The sequence below is a fragment of the Rattus norvegicus genome, chromosome 1, assembly GCF_036323735.1.
Source record: "Rattus norvegicus strain BN/NHsdMcwi chromosome 1, GRCr8, whole genome shotgun sequence".
Taxonomy (NCBI): domain Eukaryota; kingdom Metazoa; phylum Chordata; class Mammalia; order Rodentia; family Muridae; genus Rattus; species Rattus norvegicus.
Genome location: NC_086019.1, coordinates 149,269,058 through 149,290,017, shown reverse-complemented (window position 1 = coordinate 149,290,017; position 20,960 = coordinate 149,269,058). Strand labels below are relative to the sequence as shown.

Below are 20,960 nucleotides of genomic sequence, written 5' to 3'. Positions count from 1 at the left end.
TATAGCTGGTTCCTCAGGTAGATCAATGTGAAATTTTCTTAGGAACCTCCAGACTGATTTCCAGAATGGTTGTACCAGTTTGCAGTCCCACCAGCAGTGGAGGAGTGTTCCTCTTTCTCCACATCCTCGCCAGCATTTGCTGTCACCAGAGTTTTTGATCTTAGTCATTCTCACAAGTGTGAGGTGAAATCTCAGGGTTGTTTTGATTTGCATTTCCCTTATGACTAAAGATGTTGAACATTTCTTTAGGTGCTTCTCAGCCATAAGGCATTCCTCAGCTGTGAATTCTTTGTTTAGCCCTGAACCACATTTCAGGGAAGGATCCTACCCCTTATTGCTCCTAGGTCCGTGTGCCCAGAGGACACAGATGGCCCTAGGCAATTTCTTTTTGGGTCAGGAATGTGGGTAAAAAGTGGTTGTCTCCTCTGAATTCTCAGAATTGTCTGCACTCCTGAGGGTCCAGCTCTCTCCTCCATGGGATTTGGGAGTAGTGAGTTATGGGACTATTTTATTTCAGTTTTGGTCACAGGCAGAAGCCAGCAGGTTCCTGCTGATGACTGATCCTATATTTCTGTATCCAGCGGCCATGATTCAGGTTCCTCTTGAGTCAGGAATGTGAGAAGAAGTGGATGGAAGTGCAGTCTCCCCCGAGGTCTCAGAATTATCCACACTTCTGGGAGTTCAGCTCTCTAACTCCCTATTGGAATTTTTTAATTGGTTATTTTATTTATTTACATTTCAATGTTATTCCCCTTCCCTGTTTCCATTTCTTCTCTGAAAACTTGCTATCACCTCCCTGCTTGCTGCTTCTATACAGTAGCTACACCACCTACTCAACTACTCCTGCCTTACCGCCCTAGCATTCTCCTATGCTGGAACATCAAGCCTCTACAGAACCAAGAGTTTCCCCTCCTATTGATGCCAGATAAGGCAATTCCCTGTTACATTTGCAGCTGGAGCCAAGGGTCCCTCCATGTGTACTCTTTGATTTGTGGTTTTGTTCCTTCAAGCTCTTGTGGTTCTGGTTGGTTGATAGTATTGTTCTTCCTATGGGATTGCAAACCACTTCAGCTCCCTTAATCCTTCCACTAACTGCTTCATTGAGGTCCCAGTACTTAGTCTGATGGTTGGCTGCAAGCATCTGCATCTATATTGGCCAGGCTCTGGCTGAGCCTCTCAGGGGACAACTATGCCAGGTTCCTGTCAACAACCACTTGTCGACGTGAATTTAAAAGAGAACAAAAGGGACAATATATGGCATGGTTTGAAGAAAAGAAAGAGAATGGAGAAATAATATAATTACAGTAAAGTTGCACACATTAAATAAGTAATTAAATTCAGTCAGTCAATAGATTTTTTTGGTAAAGAAATCAAAATATAACAATGAAAATATAACAGTCTTTTTAACCAATTATGTTGATAACGTCGATATTTACATTCAGTACAATGGAGTTAGAACCTCATCTAATGCCATTGACAAAAAATTCATTCAAATGAATTAGTCTGTAATATCAGAAGCAAAACTGCCACACTGCCACAAGAAAATATTCAGAATCAGTTCTGAAAGCATGTTGTGTCATTATATCAGACTAAGCCTTTTGAATATCAAAGAAGCCAACCAACAAGGTAAACAAGTAATCCATGGGTTATCAGATTGAATCTAAAAGTTAAATGTCTAATAAAGGACTTGTATTCATAACATGTAAATAACTAAAACAATGAAGGAACTAAAACTCTTAAATGAAAGTGGACAAATTAAATATGTGTATATTGAAAGGGAACATATTCATGCCCAAGAGTTGTGTGAAGACTGCTCAAAATTAACAATTATTGAGGAAATATGTACTAAATCCAGGAAGAGAAGTAACCTTCATATTTGTTACCTCATCTATTTTCAGAAAGATGAAAATACCTAGTGTTCAATAGACCTGATAAAAGATTCTTTCCTCTCTGACTTTGGAAGTATAAACTAGTGCAGCCATGTTGGAAAATGCAGTTCAATGTTGTAATTGTATGATAATTTCAAAAAAAAATCAAAGGTGTAACAAAAATAAAATGATAACCCAGTACTTTCATGTTGGACATATACAAAGGAAACAAAGCAAACATGCCAGAGAAATTTCTACACCACCATGCAGACTTCATCATCATTTAAATAGATAATGTATAAAATCAGTCAAAGTAGATGATAAAACATACGTAAAGCAAATCTACCATTGATTCCTATATATCTATTATCTGTCTATGCATCTATAATTTATCTATCTGTCTGTCCATCAATATCTATTTATCTATCCATCAATCTATCTTTCTAATTATCCATCATCTATCTATCAGCTGTAAATCAGAGATAAATGATCCACAAACAAACAATGAAGGAAGTAAATGTTTTCATTTTCACCAACTTGGATCAACCTAGAAAGGACTATGTTAAATAAAATAAGCCAGGCCTATAAATATGATTATTTTATGACTTTAATCATATATAAAATTTTTAAAACTCAAAATCCTATAAGCAAAATTATATTGTTGCTAGCATAGTTTGGGTATAAGGAACTTTTTTTCTCAAAAGATGAAACATTTGTATTGCATGGGAATAATAACTTTATTGGATATATTAATCATTGTCATATGTATAATTAACAATAATATGTGGTTTCCTTAGAATAACAAAACTACATAAAGGTATAAAGATTTTAAAAGTTCTTCAGTGCCTTCTGCCTTTCCCAGTTATAATTCTATGCATGCACATAATCGACAGTTCACCTTGTGTATTTCTCTATAGGGACAAAGTGTGAAAGGGTTTAGAAAGAGGATGATAATCATTAAAATGGAGTGAAATTTTGTGATACCATTAACCTAATTAGTATCAACCATTAGAACTCTGACATTGATGAAATGGCTCAAATAAGCAAAGGCAATTGCTTGATGTTAATATGCAATTTCCTTGAAGAAATATGTAAATGGTTACCTTTGCACACAGTATTATAGCTTCAAATGATATTTAACTCAATCTAGCAAATGTTTTTTTTTAGAAAGTTTGATGTATGTCTAAATCATAGTGAAAACTTTGAATTAATGTAGATTCCAAAATACAGAAGTATGAGTGATCAGTAAAATCAAGTGGGAAATAATTTATTCCGTTACCTGACCTTATGATCTGCCATACTCTCTGGTACTGGGAGAGTGAATCTGTTTTCTACAGTGTTGCAGTACTGTGGGTTGTCTAAACCAATCAATACTCTTCCAGAATGAAGAGTCACAAGCTTGAAACCTATGTACTTAAAATCTGGTTCAAGAAGAGTAGTGATTTTTATTAATTAAATAACCTACCTGCAATTGCCTTATAGATATTTTTCCAGATAATACAGGGAGTTGTCTAGTTACAATATCATATTATTTTATTATACTTATAAAAATGACGACACTGTTAGCATGCTTTTATCATATAAAATATTCAGTTCTTTTGTGTGTTAAAAATAATTCTGAAACAAGTTAATTATATTTACTGGCTCAACAACAGCCATTGATTTAAAGACAAATCGTTTAATATGCAGTAACATTGAAAACTATATAAAATTTCCATTTCTTGCGCTCATATTTAACAATACTTGATTAAAATTTGTAAATAGCACATCATTATAAATCCTAATCATTAAATCCAGTCAGTGAAGTAGCATAAAATCTGTGAGGATGACTAACATTCACTTGGGTAAATTTCCTCTTGAATCAAAAATAGAGTAAACCTATATATTAAATGTGAAGATTATATTCACTCCATAGTAGGTTATAATAACACATGTAAACTAAATGGGATTGTTATGACCTTAACTTAAGTATGTCCCATGAAGTAGTCTGTTTATGGAGTACAATCATAAAGAACATTGGAAAGATGTGCAGAAGACATTTTCAATAAAGTCATTTTAGAAAGGTTTTGCAATTAGTGTTATCTGTTGTATTAAACTGAAAAACTAATATCATCCAATAATTTATTGATCTCTGCTTGACTATAAGAAGGATAAGTAAAGAAGTCTTATATGTTGCCTTAATGTTTTAGAATTATTTTTCTATACATTATATTTTTACATTTTTCCCGTGTGGAATTTTTTTCAAGTCCATGGTCTTGCATATGAAAGACAAGATTTCAACCACTGAGGTACTGGCTCATTCTAACTTCTGTTCCTTGGGACAGATACTCCCAGAAGATGTCCACCCATTTACCCCTTTCATCACTGGTAAGTCCAATGTCTCTCATTAATTAGGCCACTACTCTATATTCTTGTGAGATAAAAACCAAAGTCATTTCACTTTGTGATTATTAATGTAGTACAGGAATGTTTTAATTGTCCCTTTGAGATCCATTTTACTATAGTACTAAGCAATGTGGCTCAAGGCACTGTCTCTGGGGCAGTCTGGATTTGAATGAGGACTAGAACTCCTGGTGAATAATAAATATGCAGGCACTGATGTTCAAGAAATCATAGAAAAGATACTTAGGATTGGAACTGAATGTGGTTACTGTCTGTGTGTTTAGTTTTTTTTTTTTCTGTTGATTTAATACAAGCCTCTTCTTAAACATCCCAGCCAAGCACTGAAGTGAGTATTTGTGAAAGTTCTAAACATGAAATTGTGGCACAAATAAGGATATTCATTAGCTAAATAATGCATTTATTTATTGATTCAACCATGGCATAAAATTATCTGCATGTTATAATTTAGTTATATTTAATTCAAACAAAAATTTAAAATAAATTTACTCTTATTATTGACATTATAATTTTTCTCTTCATGAAAAATTTGCACAAAACAAACTGGAAATGCTTCTCAGTACTCCAGAATACAATCCTCAAAATAAAAAACAAACAAGTAGATAATAGCATGAGACTGGAGTTCAAAAGAATGCCCATTGATGAATACACTATGAATCATGTGAATGGTTGGAAAACTGCCTTGCAATAACCTGATAAGGTAATTTTTAACTAGTATGACACCTCTCAGAATAAAAAAGGTTTGTGGAAAAATTTCATTCCCTTATTTGATGCAAAAATAAGCAACTCTGGACTAAAACAGGAGCAGGTTATTCATAAATTAAAATTTGTTTTAAAAATAAAGCAAGAAATGTTTTTCAAGTGTTGTGTATTGTTGAAATTCACAGACAAGCACACGACCTGAGATCTCCTGTGGTGTTCACCTGTTCCAAAATTTGAGCCTGAATTGTCTTTAAGTGCAGAGGCCCCTTCAGTATCCAAGCTAATTTTAGTGTGACCTAGATGATGACAATTTAGGGTAAAGGCAAGACAAGTATGTAAGTATTGTCACATTAAGCATATTTTATCTTTTTGTTTTGGGGAGGTTCATCCTCTGTGGATCAGACTGGAATAAAATATATTATTCCGGCTGGGCTGGCCTCAAATTTGCTATAATCTCCCTGCCTTTATCTTCTTGAGTTCTGAGATGATAGGTCTTTATCAGCATATGAATATTAGCTCATTTATTTTATTTTTATAAGTTACATTCTTTCTATCGAGTCAATATCTTAACTTCTTAATTTACCAGGTTCACTTTGAAACCTATAAAGGTCAGGAACCTCCTTTGTGTTAGTGATTCACAATGACAGAAGGTAAGCTAAAGAAAATGTTTTTAAGAAATGCTTAAATGTGAACTTTTGACAGTGCTTACTAGAGAACTGTCTAGAATGTAGGCGTCTGACAGAAATCACTCAAGAATAGGAACAGACAGAATAATTTCCTCTATCTGATTTCAATGAAAGCTCAAAGACTGCTGTTTTATGCTTGTAGCATCTTAGGTGGGCAGCCCTCTACAAGTGTGCTTATGCCCATTATAACAGCAGTGATGCTGAAAATATCTAAAGGCAGAAATGGCAGAAATGATGCAGGATGATTGAGATCTAGGAATTGTTAATTACTTAACTTTGGTGCATTGATTACATGTTGTTATTAGATGTTGTGGATCCAGATACCCATGTCATTATAGTCACTGTATGATATGAGCATGTTGGCTAAGTCTATTAATATGAAAAATTATTATTATATAAACTAAGGACAGTAATATTGTGGGTCGTAATTTTATCCTATGATTAAATAGATATCTTTATGAATTAAAGAAAAAATATATCACTATGAAATCAACTATTGTTTTAATACTCTGTGACCTAGTATCCTTAAAATACAAGTAGGCTTTGAAATTGCCCAACTGGGCAGAGTTTGCCACTATTTTCTCAGCATTTTGCAGTAATCATTTGAAAACAAGCCTATTTAAGTAATCTCTGTGGTTATAGATATTGCTTGACTTTATATTTTCTCACAGATCAACTAATAGTGAAAGGTAAATCTTGATATAGTTAGCTAAATCAATATATTTTGAAAACAAAGAATTTTAAAACTATTATCATGTCAAGATTGATAACATAAGTGTCTCTTACAAATTAATTCTCTTGCTGGAATTCGGGATATTTTTTGAGAGTAAATGAATTCTACATATCACTTCTTCCCTTAGAAGTGCGATTTGTTCCTATTGACTATCCACAAGATAACCTCTTGGAATATAATAGTATCTACACATTCAATATTCTTATATTTCACAGAAATAAACTTGTGTATCTGTAAGCCATCACTCTCTCTTTAGGAAACCAGTTGCCACATTCTGGAATATAGTTTTATATTCCACCCTTCTTACCTATTAATTTCAATGTTTTTATCATGTAATTTTTCTACTCTGTTTCATGATTTTCAAAAGATGCTTATTTGTGAAGAGAATACTACATTTATATGACCTCAAAGTAGAAGCCAGAAGAAAAAGAACTCTGTATGAAGAAGGCATGCAGGAAATATGAAGAGCCGTGTCACTGGTAAACATAGACACATTTCAGGTAAGACTGAGCCAGGACAAAGTTATGACCAAGGGGTTACAGATCCTACAGTCAAATTAAATATGCTATTACTGAGCACAATTTTTATACAATATACCTATCATTTTATAAAATTATTATTTTGCTATTTTATTATTCAGTTAACTCCAAAATGGGACCATCTATTATACTCATTACAATATAACATAATACAAAACTATAGTAAATAGTAAGAAATGTTACATTTAAAAATTTGCTCAAAAATGTATGTTCCTTGTAAGCAGAATTGACTGAGATATAAATTATTGCACAAACCTACTTTCTTTCTTTATGATACTTCCATTTCACTATTTTTAGCAATATTGTGAGAAAAAATGTCCATTGAATATACAAACCAAAATTACTATTTGTCACTAATAATTAATAATAAATTATCAATCATTTTTACATTAAAATTCCAAGTTCATTTACTAAAATGGCAATTTTAAAAACAATATTCAATGGGACTAAATAAAAATCTTAATTATATTTTCATGTGTTCCCAGAATTGAGCTAATATTTCATAGTCATTATTTAATAATCAAAGAAATTCAAAGTGATGCCTTTCATTTCTATTTCATCATTCAATACATATTGAGAATTGAAGACAATATTTATGAATGCTCACCACTTTTCTGCTCTGTATTTCTATGAGATGCATATTTTAAAACTTTAGATAGAATCTCTTTTAGGGGATCTTAAATTTTTACCATCAATATTTATTTCTTTTAAAGCTGCAGAGTATTTCATTGTGTAATGTACCATATTACATCAGTTCATTAATTCATTGAGGGGCACTTAATTGACTCCATAGAGCTTCTACTGTGAATATTATTGCAATGAGAATAAAAGTAAAAAAAAAATTAGACATTCTGATTCAATATGAGTGAATGTATTCCCAAAAGAAGAAATGTTAGACCACCAAGTAATTTTATTTTTACTGTATTTTTGAGACTTTCAGGTTATTTTGGCACCTTATCAATAATTTATATTTTTAGAAAAAGTGCATAAATGTTCATTTCCTCATATTTACTAAACCTAGTTATCATTCCATTTTGGTCATAGCTTTATAATATGCTATAACACATCTATTTGTATCACTAAAGTTTTAATTTCCATTTATTTGATGATCAGAAATTTAAAGCACTTTTCTACATGTCTTTGAATTTCATATTTCTTCTTCTGTGAAGTTTCTGTTAATAATATATGTTAGCTTATAAAAAATATTTCCTTTCTTTCCTTTGAGTTGTTTTGCTTCCTTGTATGTTTGGAATAATGGCCCCTTTTCAGAAAGTTATGGCTTGAACTTATTTTTCTATAAAATGAGGCCTCTGTCCACTTTATTAATTACTTCCTGTGCTGTGAGTTAGAATTTACTTAGCAGGCTTCCGAATGCTTCATTTGCCTATGTTGTGGGATCTCTATTCAAGAAACCCTTGCTTACCCTATGTTCATAAAACAGATATTCTCTGCTTTTATGCTGTGAGATAAGAGTTAAAAAGGCATCATTGTTTGTGTGGCTGACAGTTTTTTTCAGTGCCATTTACTGAACACACCCATCAACACTGTGTGTCCTGACACATCATAGAAAAGGCAATTGGTCTAATACTTGGTTTTATTTTGGAGTTTGTAAGCTTGTTGAATTAGCAAATATTCTTTGGTGTTTGAAAAATCAGTCTCAGCTAATACAAAAGGCAAATTTTAAAATATGCTAAAACAGAAGTATGAGAAAAGAGAAATATGGATAAAAATGTAAAGATTTGTATAGAGAAAACATTTTTAATTATTTAATGGACTTTTTGGTGGTTACAATTAATAATAATATACCCAATTTGATTTTTAATAATTGTACATCAAAAATAGTAACTTCATAAAGTGTAATGTTAATTCAGTTAAATCTACCCCAAATAGGTTATTACATAGTGTGTAAAAATTCATATGATTATTATTTGTCTTTTAAAACATTAATGTAAAAAATATCAAATTCCTAATATATAGATATAAGGTTTAAGGAACACATATGTCTACTTATAAAAGCATATTTCTAAAAGAATTTTATTAATTTTTCTTTGCTCAAAATTCACTAATGCAAATTTAATTACTCTGGAAAATAAGTCAAAGCATACGCTTTGACACTTAGGTTCTCCAAAATATAATGTCCTGGTGACAGAGGCAGCCCTCTTTTCTCTAGATATCATAGCTCAAGGGATTCATGACTGAGTGAAAAGCATGAAGTAAAACACAAACATAACTAATGTCCCTTGCAGAATTATAAACAAACTATTGACAGCTGTTTGATTTTCTATAGGTTGGAAATTATATTTTCACTTTAAAGTAATAATGACACTCTAACAATAAAAATGTAAACAATATTTTTTATATTGAGAGGTAGCCTTCATTTAATTCTCAAAGTCATGGAATAATACCTAGTTTAGCCTCTTGGAATGTATTTTGCTTGGCAATAGGGTATAATCAAAGAAATCCATGGCTTCCGTAGCATAAATGAAGTGGTTTTTTGGGGAAGCCGGAACCATAAGTATCTGGATGTTTCAGCCTTAGTTTAACTTGAATGTGGCACAAAGGAGCAGAATTGCTCATCTCCTTATGAATTTACAAGATTCTATAAAATTTTATGTTTTATTTTTGACTGAGATTTTTATCTCTCCCCCCTTGACTCATACAGGATTAGTGGCAAACTAGTAAGTAATAATTTCATGGATTAATCATATTGATAAATAATTTCATTTCTACTAATTAATCATAATTTTAAATAAAAGTTTGAAGTAATATTTTTTATTATTATAGTAACAATTTTTACTTGACTATCTGCTTGACTAGGCCAGGACTACTCTTTGTCTTTCTTTAGTTTCCATAATTTTCAAATATAATAAATATTAAAACCATTATTTTAATAACATGGTGTGTATATGTATATACATATTATTATTATTGAAATTGTCTTCACTATATCTTCACTCTAAAATAATAATGATTATTTACTCAGGAGTAGTATAATAGTATCAGATGGTAGAAACTTAAACAGTCATTTCCATAATGACTGTAAGAAATTGCTTCCCCAAACTCCAGTAACACATAAAGAATCCTTTTTCCTGCATTACTATTATTACTTTTGTTGTTTGTTTTCTTGAACATAACTAATCTTACTAAGAGTGAGGTTTGTGTTTTTTTTCTCCACAGATTAAATATTTCAACTATTTTTCATGTATTCATTGTCCATCTATATTGATTTTTCAAAGTTATTTGTTTAAACTATTTGTCTCTTTATTACCTGGGCTAATTGTTATTTTTGTGTGTGGTCTTCAAGTTTTGGATATATTCTGGATATCAATTTTTTGAAGAATGAGTAGATAGAAAAAACGTAAAGACTTTCTCTCATTATTTGGACCAGTGTCCCACATGCAGTTGCTTCCTTCACCTTGAAGAATGCTTGAAATTATAATTATATTATGGTTAAATTAAATGTATTATAATTAAATCTAAGAAAATTATAATTTTTCAGGATTTCTAAAATGGATTGTAGATTAAACAAAAGTTATGTTTGTTCCTTCTGTTCTCAACAGTTGCAGAAAAACTCATTTGAAGCCTAAATCAGTTAGTCAAAGAGGGGAATTAAGACTTACCTCTCAAGTTTGAGAATTTGCAGAAAATTTTTCTCACTTTTGCCTTTATATAAATATGGTAAAATAAATATATGAATCACACGTAAAATTTTATTAACAGATTTACAATTCTTGCAACACTTAATATAATACCTTGTCACAGTGGTCTTAAAACTCTAGAGTTGACCTGCCTTATTGACAGTGCATAAAAAGTTAGTCTATCAATGTAAATATACAAAAATTTAATACAAGATATTTGTATTATATAAGAAGATACTTTGGAAAGAAGTAATATAGTGCACTGATTCTATATTTTGCCCTCATCTCTTCTTTGACTATTCTGAAGAAACACTGATTAATTTTAAATAGAATATTGCATCTGTTTATTCCAAGATTGGTAGAAGACTATGAACCCATGGAAGTTATATGATATATAACTAGGATATTAAAAATGGCATTACCTTGAATTTCATGGCAACAATTATTTTACATATTTTATTCAATTTACTCATGACCTAAAAAACTATACCAAAACCATTTGAATATTTGTATGAGTGTTTGGAGTACAGTAAGTCTGTCTATCTGGGATTTCAAGATACAACTCAAGATAGTATGCTAAATGGATTCTTTTTATTCATATTCATTACATTTATTCTCATTGATTTTTACGGTTTCAAATATCTTTCTTATATATTTGTCAAACAGAGTCATCTAAACAACATTGTTTACTCAACTAAATTTTTAGAATATGTGTTTTTGTGTCATATTTCTATATTGACAGACTGGAAATTAAAATTATATTCAGGCAAATGTCAAGTAAAATGTTAATATTAAAAGTATTGATAATATGATCTTTCTTCTATTTTTATGCTCATTATTGCCTGCAGTTTATTTAAGTTATCCATGGAAGAAAAGAAATCAGAGAATGGAATCTGGAGAATAGAGGGTATTGCCTGGAAATCGGTATTCTGTCATAGAGAAAATTATGCTACAAAGTTGCACACCAATAGTGAAACATCATACACCCCAAATTATCATGTTCAACAGTCTTTGACTCTCTACTGATCACACTGATAGTTAGTTTCTGTGTAACCACTCATGCACAATGAACTTCAGCATTGTTAATGAGTTTATGATTTTGGGACTTACTCAAAAATCTGAACTTCAGGGAATACTTTTCATTGTTTTCCTTTGTATCTACCTTGTAGCTCTTCTTGGTAATTTGCTAATTGTTGTTGCCATAATCTATAACACCACCTTGCACACACCCATGTATATTCTCCTTCTGGCCCTGGCTGTGGTGGACATAATCTGTACTACAAGCATCATCCCAAAAATGTTGGGAACAATGTTAACTTCAGAAAATTCGATTTCATATGGGGGCTGCATGTCCCAGCTCTTCTTTTTTACATGGTCCTTAGGGGCTGAGATGGTGCTCTTCACTACCATGGCCTATGACCGCTATGTGGCCATTTGCTTCCCACTTCGGTATAGTACTATTATGAACCACTATACATGTGTAGCCTTGCTCAGCATTGTCATGGCTATTGCAGTAACCAATTCCTGGGTTCACACTGGTCTTATTCTAAGGCTGACTTTCTGTGGGCCAAATACCGTTGATCACTTCTTCTGTGAAATACCCCCACTGCTTGCTTTGTCCTGCAGTCCTGTAAGAGTTAATGAGGTGATGGTGTATGTTGCTGATATCACACTTGCTGTGGGAGACTTCACTCTAACTTGCATTTCCTATGGATTTATTATTGCTGCTATTCTTCGCATCCGTACCACGGAAGGCAAGAAGAAAGCCTTCTCTACATGCTCATCTCACCTCATGGTGGTGTCCCTTTACTATTCTCCTGTAATCTACACCTACATTCGACCTGCATCCAGCTATACCTTTGAGAAAGACAAGGTAGTAGCTGCACTATATACTTTAGTAACTCCTACATTGAATCCAATAGTATACAGCTTTAGAAACAAGGAGATGCAGTCAGGAATTAGGAAAGTATTTGCATTTCTAAAAGGTTAATGGTTTCAGAGTGGAATACAAACTTAGTCCAGTAAAATCATCTCCTGTAAAATCTCAAATTCATATCTTTTCTTTTATGAGTACCCACTTCACATGTAAGTGTGGTATCTAAAATCCATTTCTGTTTTAAAAAGTCACAGAATTGATCCAGAGTAGAATTCATATATAGCAATGATAATCAATTAGAATATATAAGCAATATCAAAAGGGCCATTTCAAATACTTTAAGGCACCAACTCATGTGCTTCCTTTAGTTTCAGCGAACACCTCTTCACCAATATAGTCATATAGAAAAATGAACTTTTCACACGAGATATATTCAGATTTTGGGCTTACAGATGATCTAAATAATTGGAAAATTTCAGAATCTATTAAACAATCCATTAAAATATTATAAAAATTTTATTAAAATAATTAAGTGTTTTATTTTTATTTCATGACTGAAAACCAAACCATATATTTGATACATAAAAGAAGTAAAGACTGAAACATAAAACTCTCATGGTGAGAAGCTGGTGATATAGATTTATAGACAAGAATGTTTGCTGTGGAAGGAATAGTACCTGTGTTCAAAAACCCAGCACAGATATAAAATATAGACATGTCCACATATGCATGTCACTGCAGTGTTAGTAGCCAAGGACAGGCAGATCCAATTAGATTAGCCAAAATATTCAGGTTAAGTGAGAGATTCTAGCCTTATGAATATATGAGCACAAATACACCATAAATATTAATTAATACTTCTATTATAAAGTCTAATGATGTAATAACACTGAGCAATGATCATTGATAGATTCTGAAATTGACTGAAAACATGATATAAACAAAATAATAAAACATTCACAGTATAGTAGATTTCATTGAAATTATAGGTTTGATATAACGCGACACTACTAAAGTTTATCAACACTCAGATGATGCAGAGTATAATCAATCCATTTCCTTTAAAATATAAATACAAACATAAAAGTAGAACTACAAAAGAATAAGTTTTAGGCGATTTACCAATTAACAGCAAAATAATGGTCTCTTATGTAAGCCTAGGCTATGAAACAGTTGTAAATACAATTATTACAAGTCAGTCTTTGTAATGATATTTAAGAAGTATTAACTTTAACTGGATAGGAATCCTTTTGTTTTTTATCAATCTGCTCCTTTTAAAGTGATATACATATGTGGAAGAGTAGATTAAAACACTGTGAAATAAATTCTGATTTGTAATTATGCATCAACACTTGATCATTAACAAGCTTCACTCTATGATTTTCTAAATGTTTGTTAAGAAATTTCCTCAATATATATGAAAAAATACACAAGGTATTTGATTTTCTTATGAAGTGAAAAGATTATTAAATTAACTTTTGCCAAAAATAATGACTTGTTATATTTTTTCAATAGTGTTCAATAGTGTGTGTCTGTGTGTGTGTGTGTGTGTGCATTCCTGTGTGTGTGTGTGTGTGTGTGTGTGTGTGTGTGTGTATGTGTATGTGATATAGCACTTGCTGATTCTATTTTGTTTGTGTATATGTATATGCTTTAAAGGCTGGCCATTCTTCAGTGGCCCACCAATAATGGGTTTCTCTTCTTCTTCCACTAGTTAGTAGTAACCTGTAGTTCTAAATCTAAAAGTGAGACTCATGAAATATCCTTTTATTCTACATAATCAAGCCCATTAATACTGTTATTTTAAGTTTGTGTTTATATAAGCATTCAAAGAAAAAAGACTATTTCACAGAATGATAGTAGACAGGAGGGTATACGAGAATGAATGGGGGGGGGGGCTGGATGGAAATATGGTAGGAGGAAAGATGTAGTTCTATTTTAATTAAAAAGTAATTCCTTGAAAATTTGTTAATATTTTTCTGCATATTTGTAGTTTTTGTTTTTGTGAAGATATTAACACCTTTCTGGGAATATTAAAAAGGAAATATAACAAAATGGCTCAGTAATTGATTATTTTATGCATTTCTTTAAACAAATATTTTATTTATTAGTTTTTTATTATTAGAAACAACATTTAATGTTTAGAGTACCTCTTATCTGATGTATGTATTTCCCCATAGCCAGGGAAATCTGACACAGATAGTAATATAATGTCAGGTTTTCACATTACTCATTTTAATACTATGAAAAGAAATTAAATTGATAGTAAAAAAATAACTATTGCAAAGAAAAATCATATGGGTTTACCAAAATTGACAATTAACAATACATTAAAACATTAAATAAGTGACTGACTGTGGAATGCTCAGTCATTAACAGGACATCTGTATCTTACAATCTTCTTCTGCCAAGTAGTCTTTTTTTCAACTCATATAAAGTTTATTTCCAGAGTGGAATAATTATAAGCTGGGCAAGTGTCTTTTAAAAGTTACATATACAGCTTTTCAAATCAATGATTTTAACTCATGCCCCATGACATCTAATATCTTTTCTAGACAGCTTAGCCAGTTAATTTTGTATTTATTACTATTATTATTATTATTATTATTATTATTATTATTATTATTTAATTTAATGTTCCTTTACATTTCAGCTGCCACTCCCCTCCTCGTCTATCCCTGACCACTCCTCATCCAGTACCTCCTCCATATCTCCAGTACCTCCTCCATATCTCCAAGAGTATGTCCCCATATCCATTAGTCTTAGGAATCATTCTGGAAGAGTGGATGAGAAAGTTTCTAAGAGTTAAAGATTATGAGTGTACCTATGTCTTCAGAACATGACATTTATGCCGCATTTATAAACTCACAGCAGCTGTGCTTGGTAGAAAAGACCTGATCAATATAGTCATCATTTCAGTGTGGAATGAATAGAGACTCATGAGCCCTCACATTTAGCTGATGAGTCACTGACAAGTTGATGGCTTCTCAATAATGGGAAGTTAGTTTTATTTAAAATTTTCAAACCTAGTAGGTCAACCACAATACAGTGGATGACCTCACTCCAATTAGTATATGGGCAGAACAAATTGGAATTAAAAGGCTGTTTAAGAAAGAGAAAACTTGAAGTTGGGTTAGGATAGTGTTGGGCTAGGCAGTGGATCTGGTTGACATTAGAGAAGGAATAGGGGTAAATATAAGCAAAACACTTTGCACACAAGTATGAAATTCTCAAAAATTAATTAAGATATATTTAAAATAGTATAAATCAAACAAATGATTTTGTAATTTCCTCTTATTATATTCTATTAATAAATCATCACGATAACTTCTGACACATTTTCATTTAAAGTGTATGGGGAATCCATCTCATATAGACACGAAACCCAGACAACATTGTGGATGATAAGAAGTCCTGTGACAGCATAAATGCACACAGGAGCCTAGTATAGCTGTCTCCTTGGAGTCTATCCCAGAGTCTAACAAATATAGATGCAGATGTATACAGAAAACCATTGAATTGAGCATGGAGTCCACAATAGAGAAGTTGAAAAGAGCTGAAGATGCTGAAGGGGTTTGCAACCCATAGGAAGAACAACAGTAGCAACCAAACAGACCTCCCAGAGCTCCCAGGGACTAAAGCACCAACCAATGAATACACATGGGGGAACCCAGAGCATATATATATATATATATATATATATATATATATATATATATATATAGCAGAGGATGGCCTTTTCAGCCACTAGTTGGGAGGAGAGGCTTTTGGTACTGGGAATATTCGATGCCCCGATGTAGTGGAATGCTAGGGCAGGGAGGGGAGAGTTTGTGGGTGGGTGGAAAGCACCCTCATAGAAGCAGGGGGAGGGAAGATAGGATGAGGGGTTTCCAGAATGGAAAACGGAAAGGAGATAAGATTTGAAAAGTAAATATATAAAATTTCAAATAAAAAAATAAAATGTAAGACTGGAGAGATGACTCAGTGGTTAAGAGCACCGACTGCTCTTCCAGAGGTCCTGAGTTCAAATCCCAGCAACCACATGGTGGCTTCCAACCATCTGTAATGAGGTCTGATGCCCTTTTCTGGCTTGCAGGTGTACATGCAGGCAGAAAGCTGTATGATGTATACATAATAAATAAATATTTAAAAAAATAAAATGTAAGTTAAACAACTTAGTTTTTATTCAGAAGTGTTAGAATTTTTATTTTAATTTTTTTAAACTTTATTGGTTATTTTATTTATCTACATTTTCTTTCCCAGTTTCCATTCTGCAAAACCTATACCATCCCCACTTCTACCTGCTTCTATGAGGGTGTAGTTTCTTATGGTTAATTAATGTTCCATAGTGTGGACATGTATTTTATGGGAGATTATGTAAAAAGTTTATAATTGAGAAAAAATTGGCAGTATCAAATATACTGCTATTAATTCATCCATGCATCATTCAGTATTTTCCCCAGGATATATAGCTTTGCTAAAGTAAGCATTATATTCTATGACTTCGCTAATTTTATATTAATTTTAAGACATAGGTTTAATTTTTATACAAACTGACAGCAACTCTCTGTACCTAAATCCTGTGGGGAGCGAGCTAGACGCTAAGTACAGACAATCCTGAGAGCTGAGGAAAGACAACCATTTCTGCTACTATTCCTGGCCCAAAACTAACCTGCCTAGTGCCCTCTGTGCCCTCTGGGCAAAGGAACCTAGGACCAGTCAGGAGCAGGAAACTTCCAGACTCTGCCTGTACCCAGAGCTAAAAGCCAGTCACCAGAAATGCCAACACACCTGAGAGCAGATGTGAGACCAACTCCTCTGCTCCAAACAACCTACCTGGAGGCTTTAAGACACACAAAACCAGGGGCAGCTCTCTGTTCCCAGTTCCAGTTGTAAGAAAACCAAATCTACAGGAGTACTGATACATAGACTTACAGGAGGGTCAAGACACTGTCAGATACAGCAAGTCAAGCTAACACAGAGACAACCTGATGGCAAGAGGCAAGCATAGGAAACCAAGTAATAGAAACAAACAATAATTGGATTCATAAGAGCCAAGTTCTTCCACCAAAGCAAATATTGGGTATAAACACACTGGAAAAGCAAGATTTGGATTTCAAATCACATCTCATGATGATGATAGAGAACCTTAAGCAAGTCATATATAACTCTGTTAAAGAAATACAAGGCAACACAGGTAAACAAGTAGAAGTCCTTCAAGAGGAAACATAAAAATCACTTAAAGTATTGTGGAAAAACACAAGCAAATAGGTGAAGGAATTGAAAAAACCATCCAAGGTCTAAAAATGGAAAAAGAAAGAATAAAGAAATCACAAAGGGAGACAACCCTGGAGTTAGAAAACTCAGGAAAGAGATCAGGAGGCATAGACACAGGCATCACCAACAGAATATAAGAGGTGGAAGAGAGAATCTCAGGGGCAGAAGATACCATAGAAAGCAACCATCAAATATAATGTAAAGTGCCAAAAGCTCCTAAACCAAAACATCCAGGAAACCCAGGGCATAATGAGAAGATCGAACCTAAGGAAAATACATACAGAAGAGTGAGGACTCCCAAGTTAAATGGTCAGGAAATATCTTCAACAAAATTATGAAAGAAAACTTCCCTAACCTAAAAAAAATATACCCACAAATATACAAGAAGCCTTGAGAACTCCAAAGAGATTGGACTAGAAAAGAAATTCTTCCTGTCATGTAATCAAAACCCCGAACACACACACACACACACACACACACACACACACACACACACACACACAAACACAAAGAATAAGAAAAAGAAGTATTGGGTTGGGGATTTAGCTCAGTGGTAGAGAGCTTGCCTAGCAAGCACAAGGCCCTGGGTTCGGTACCCAGCTCCAAAAAAAAAAAAAAAAAAAAAAAAAAGGAATATTGAAAGCAGTAAGGGAAAAAGGTCAAGTAACATCTAAAAGCACACCTATCAGAATTAAACCAGACTTCTTCCAGAAGGTCCTGGGCAAGTGTCATACAGATATTAAGAGAACACAAATGCCAGCCCAGGCTACTATATCCAGAAAAATCTCAATTAACATAGGTGTAGAAACCAAGATATTACATTGCAAAACCAAATTTAAACAATATCTTTCCACAAATCCATCCCTACAAAGAATAATAAATGGAAAATTCGAAAACAAGGAGGGAAAGTACACCCTAGAAAAAGCAAGAAAGTAATCTCCTTGCAACTACTCCAAGAGAAGAAAGCCACACAAATGTAATTCCACCTCTAACAACAAAAGTAACAGGAAACAACAGTCACTCTTCATTAATATCTCTTAACATCAATGGACTCAATTCCCCAATAAAAAAACATAGATTAGCAGACTGGATACTTGACAGAACCCAGTCTTTTGCTGCATATAGGAACACACATCAGAGACAAAGACAGACTCTACTTTAGAGTAAAAGGCTGGAAAAACCTTTCGAAGTAAGTGGTCCGAAGAAACAAGCTGGAGTGGCCATTCTAATATTGAATAAAATGGAATTTCAACCAAAAATCATCAAAAAAGATAATGAAGAGCACTTCATATTCATCAAAGGAAAACTGTACCAAGATGAACTCTCAATCCTAAAGATCTGTGCTCCAAATGCAAGGGCACCTACTTCTATAAAAGAAACTTTACTAAAGCTCAAAGTACACATTGCACAACATACAATAATAGTGGGAGATTAAAACACCCCACTCTCGGGGGCTGGGGATTTAGCTCAGTGGTAGAGCGCTTGCCTAAGAAGCGCAAGGCCCTGGGTTCGGTCCCCAGCTCCGAAAAAAAAAAGAACCCCCCCCAAAAAAATACCCCACTCTCATTTATGGACACATCATGGAAACAGGAACTAAATAGAGACAGAGAAACAGAAGTTATGAACCAAATGGATTTAACAGATATTTATAGAAAATTTCATCCTAAACAAAAGATATACCTTCTTCTCAACACCTCATGGTACCTTCTCCAAAATTGGCTATATAATCAGTTACAAAACAGGTCTCAACAGATACAAGAAGATTGAAATAATCCCATGCATCCTGTCTGATCACAATGGATTAAGGCTGGTGGTCAACAAGAACAAATATTATCAAAATCCAACATATACATGGAAGTTTAACAATGTTCTACTCAATTATAACTTGGTCAAGCAACAAATAAATAAGAGTTTTAGAATTTAATGAAAATGAAGGTACAACATTCCTAAACTTATGGGACAAATTTAAAACAGTGCTAAGAGGAAAACTCATAACTCTGAGTGGCTCCAAAAAGAAACTGGAGAAAGCATACATAAGCAGATTGATAGCACACCTAAAAGCTCTAAAACAAACAGAAGCAAATACACATATCTTAGCCATTTGTATTTCATCTTTCAGAATTCTCTGTATACTTTATGTTCATATTTTAAATTGAACTCCTTTTATTCTTCATGATCAGATTTTAAAGTTCTCTGTATGCTGTACACTCAAGCCTTCTGCCAGATAAAGCAGTAAAGACCTTTATTCCAACCTGAAATCTTTCTCCCCACTGGCTAGCTTTAACAGCTCATTGAAATAAGCTAGAGTGAATGCTACAAGTAAGGTTGTATGATATTAATAGTCAGGAGTTTGGATCACAGAACCTTTGTAAGAACTCAGGAACACTGTGAATGGTACTAGCTATAGCTCTGAGAGGTCTACCTAACTATTGTGGCTTCATAGTTCACATGTGCACACTACCCATGCACAAATAATGCATGCTCTTGATCTCTCCACACACAGTGAAACAGCTTGTAGAACTGGCTCAGTTTATTGGTGGTGGGTATTTATGCCACTGGGCAGATGGGCAGCATCTATGGAGCAAGTTTTGTGGGGCCATGAACAATTTGCCAGGACAGCATTGTTGGAAGATACTTCATCTTCATATCAGGGCATAGGAGGTGCATGGGTATGTGGGTGGGAAATTTTTAATTGTTAAACACTGTTAGGGTAGTAAATTCTGACTATGATTTATAGTGGGACATCCAACTTTTTGGCACCATGTTGGGAGGCGGAGGGAGCCAATGCCTGTTGTACTCATTAAGGTATCTGGGTTGAAGCTCTCCTCCACCCTTCATGCATTTCCCCATTTATTCTGGGCTATTACAGTCCCAAAGCAAGCAGTTTCAAAACCCGTAAAAATAATTTATTCTTGTTCTATATCTACCATGAGCTTTATACACCTTCAATATATTCAGATTTTCCCACAGCTCATGTATATGATTATACTATATTATATTTTTATTATATATTAGTTCATAATACTTTAATTCGATATTATGGATGAAAAGTATGCCATTATGTGCCACATTTATTTATCCTGTATGTGATGGTTATTTAGGCTGAAGTGATATATCAACTGGTGTGAATATGTTGCAATAATGTATGGAAATTTCTCTTATTCTGATTTCACCTCCTTTGAATATATGCTCAGTCACTGGATCCCATGGTTGGTCACTTTTACTATTGGAAATCGTGCAG

The 20,960-nt window shown here is 33.3% G+C and overlaps 1 protein-coding gene and 1 long non-coding RNA gene across 3 annotated transcripts in view; both read left to right on the top strand.

The window, feature by feature from the left end:
* LOC120099875 (uncharacterized) overlaps positions 1 to 7,239 on the top strand; it is a 50,490-nt gene extending 43,251 nt beyond the window's left edge. For both annotated transcript variants that reach the window (XR_005499286.2, XR_005499287.2), the window contains exons 2-5: positions 4,115 to 4,235; positions 5,156 to 5,305; positions 5,557 to 5,620; positions 6,757 to 7,239. This is a non-coding gene — a long non-coding RNA (uncharacterized LOC120099875). The remainder of the gene's footprint in view (positions 1 to 4,114; positions 4,236 to 5,155; positions 5,306 to 5,556; positions 5,621 to 6,756) is intronic.
* Positions 7,240 to 11,632: 4,393 nt separating this feature from the next.
* Positions 11,633 to 12,556, top strand: Or13g1 (olfactory receptor family 13 subfamily G member 1). The gene has a single exon (NM_001000540.1). The coding sequence runs from the start codon at positions 11,633 to 11,635 to the stop codon at positions 12,554 to 12,556; it is 924 nt and encodes a 307-aa protein (NP_001000540.1).
* Positions 12,557 to 20,960: the final 8,404 nt, after the last annotated feature.

Excerpts from the sequence above, each read along its gene's own strand:
- Or13g1 (NM_001000540.1), top strand. The coding sequence starts at position 11,633 with ATGAACTTCAGCATTGTTAATGAGTTTATGATTTTGGGACTTACTCAA.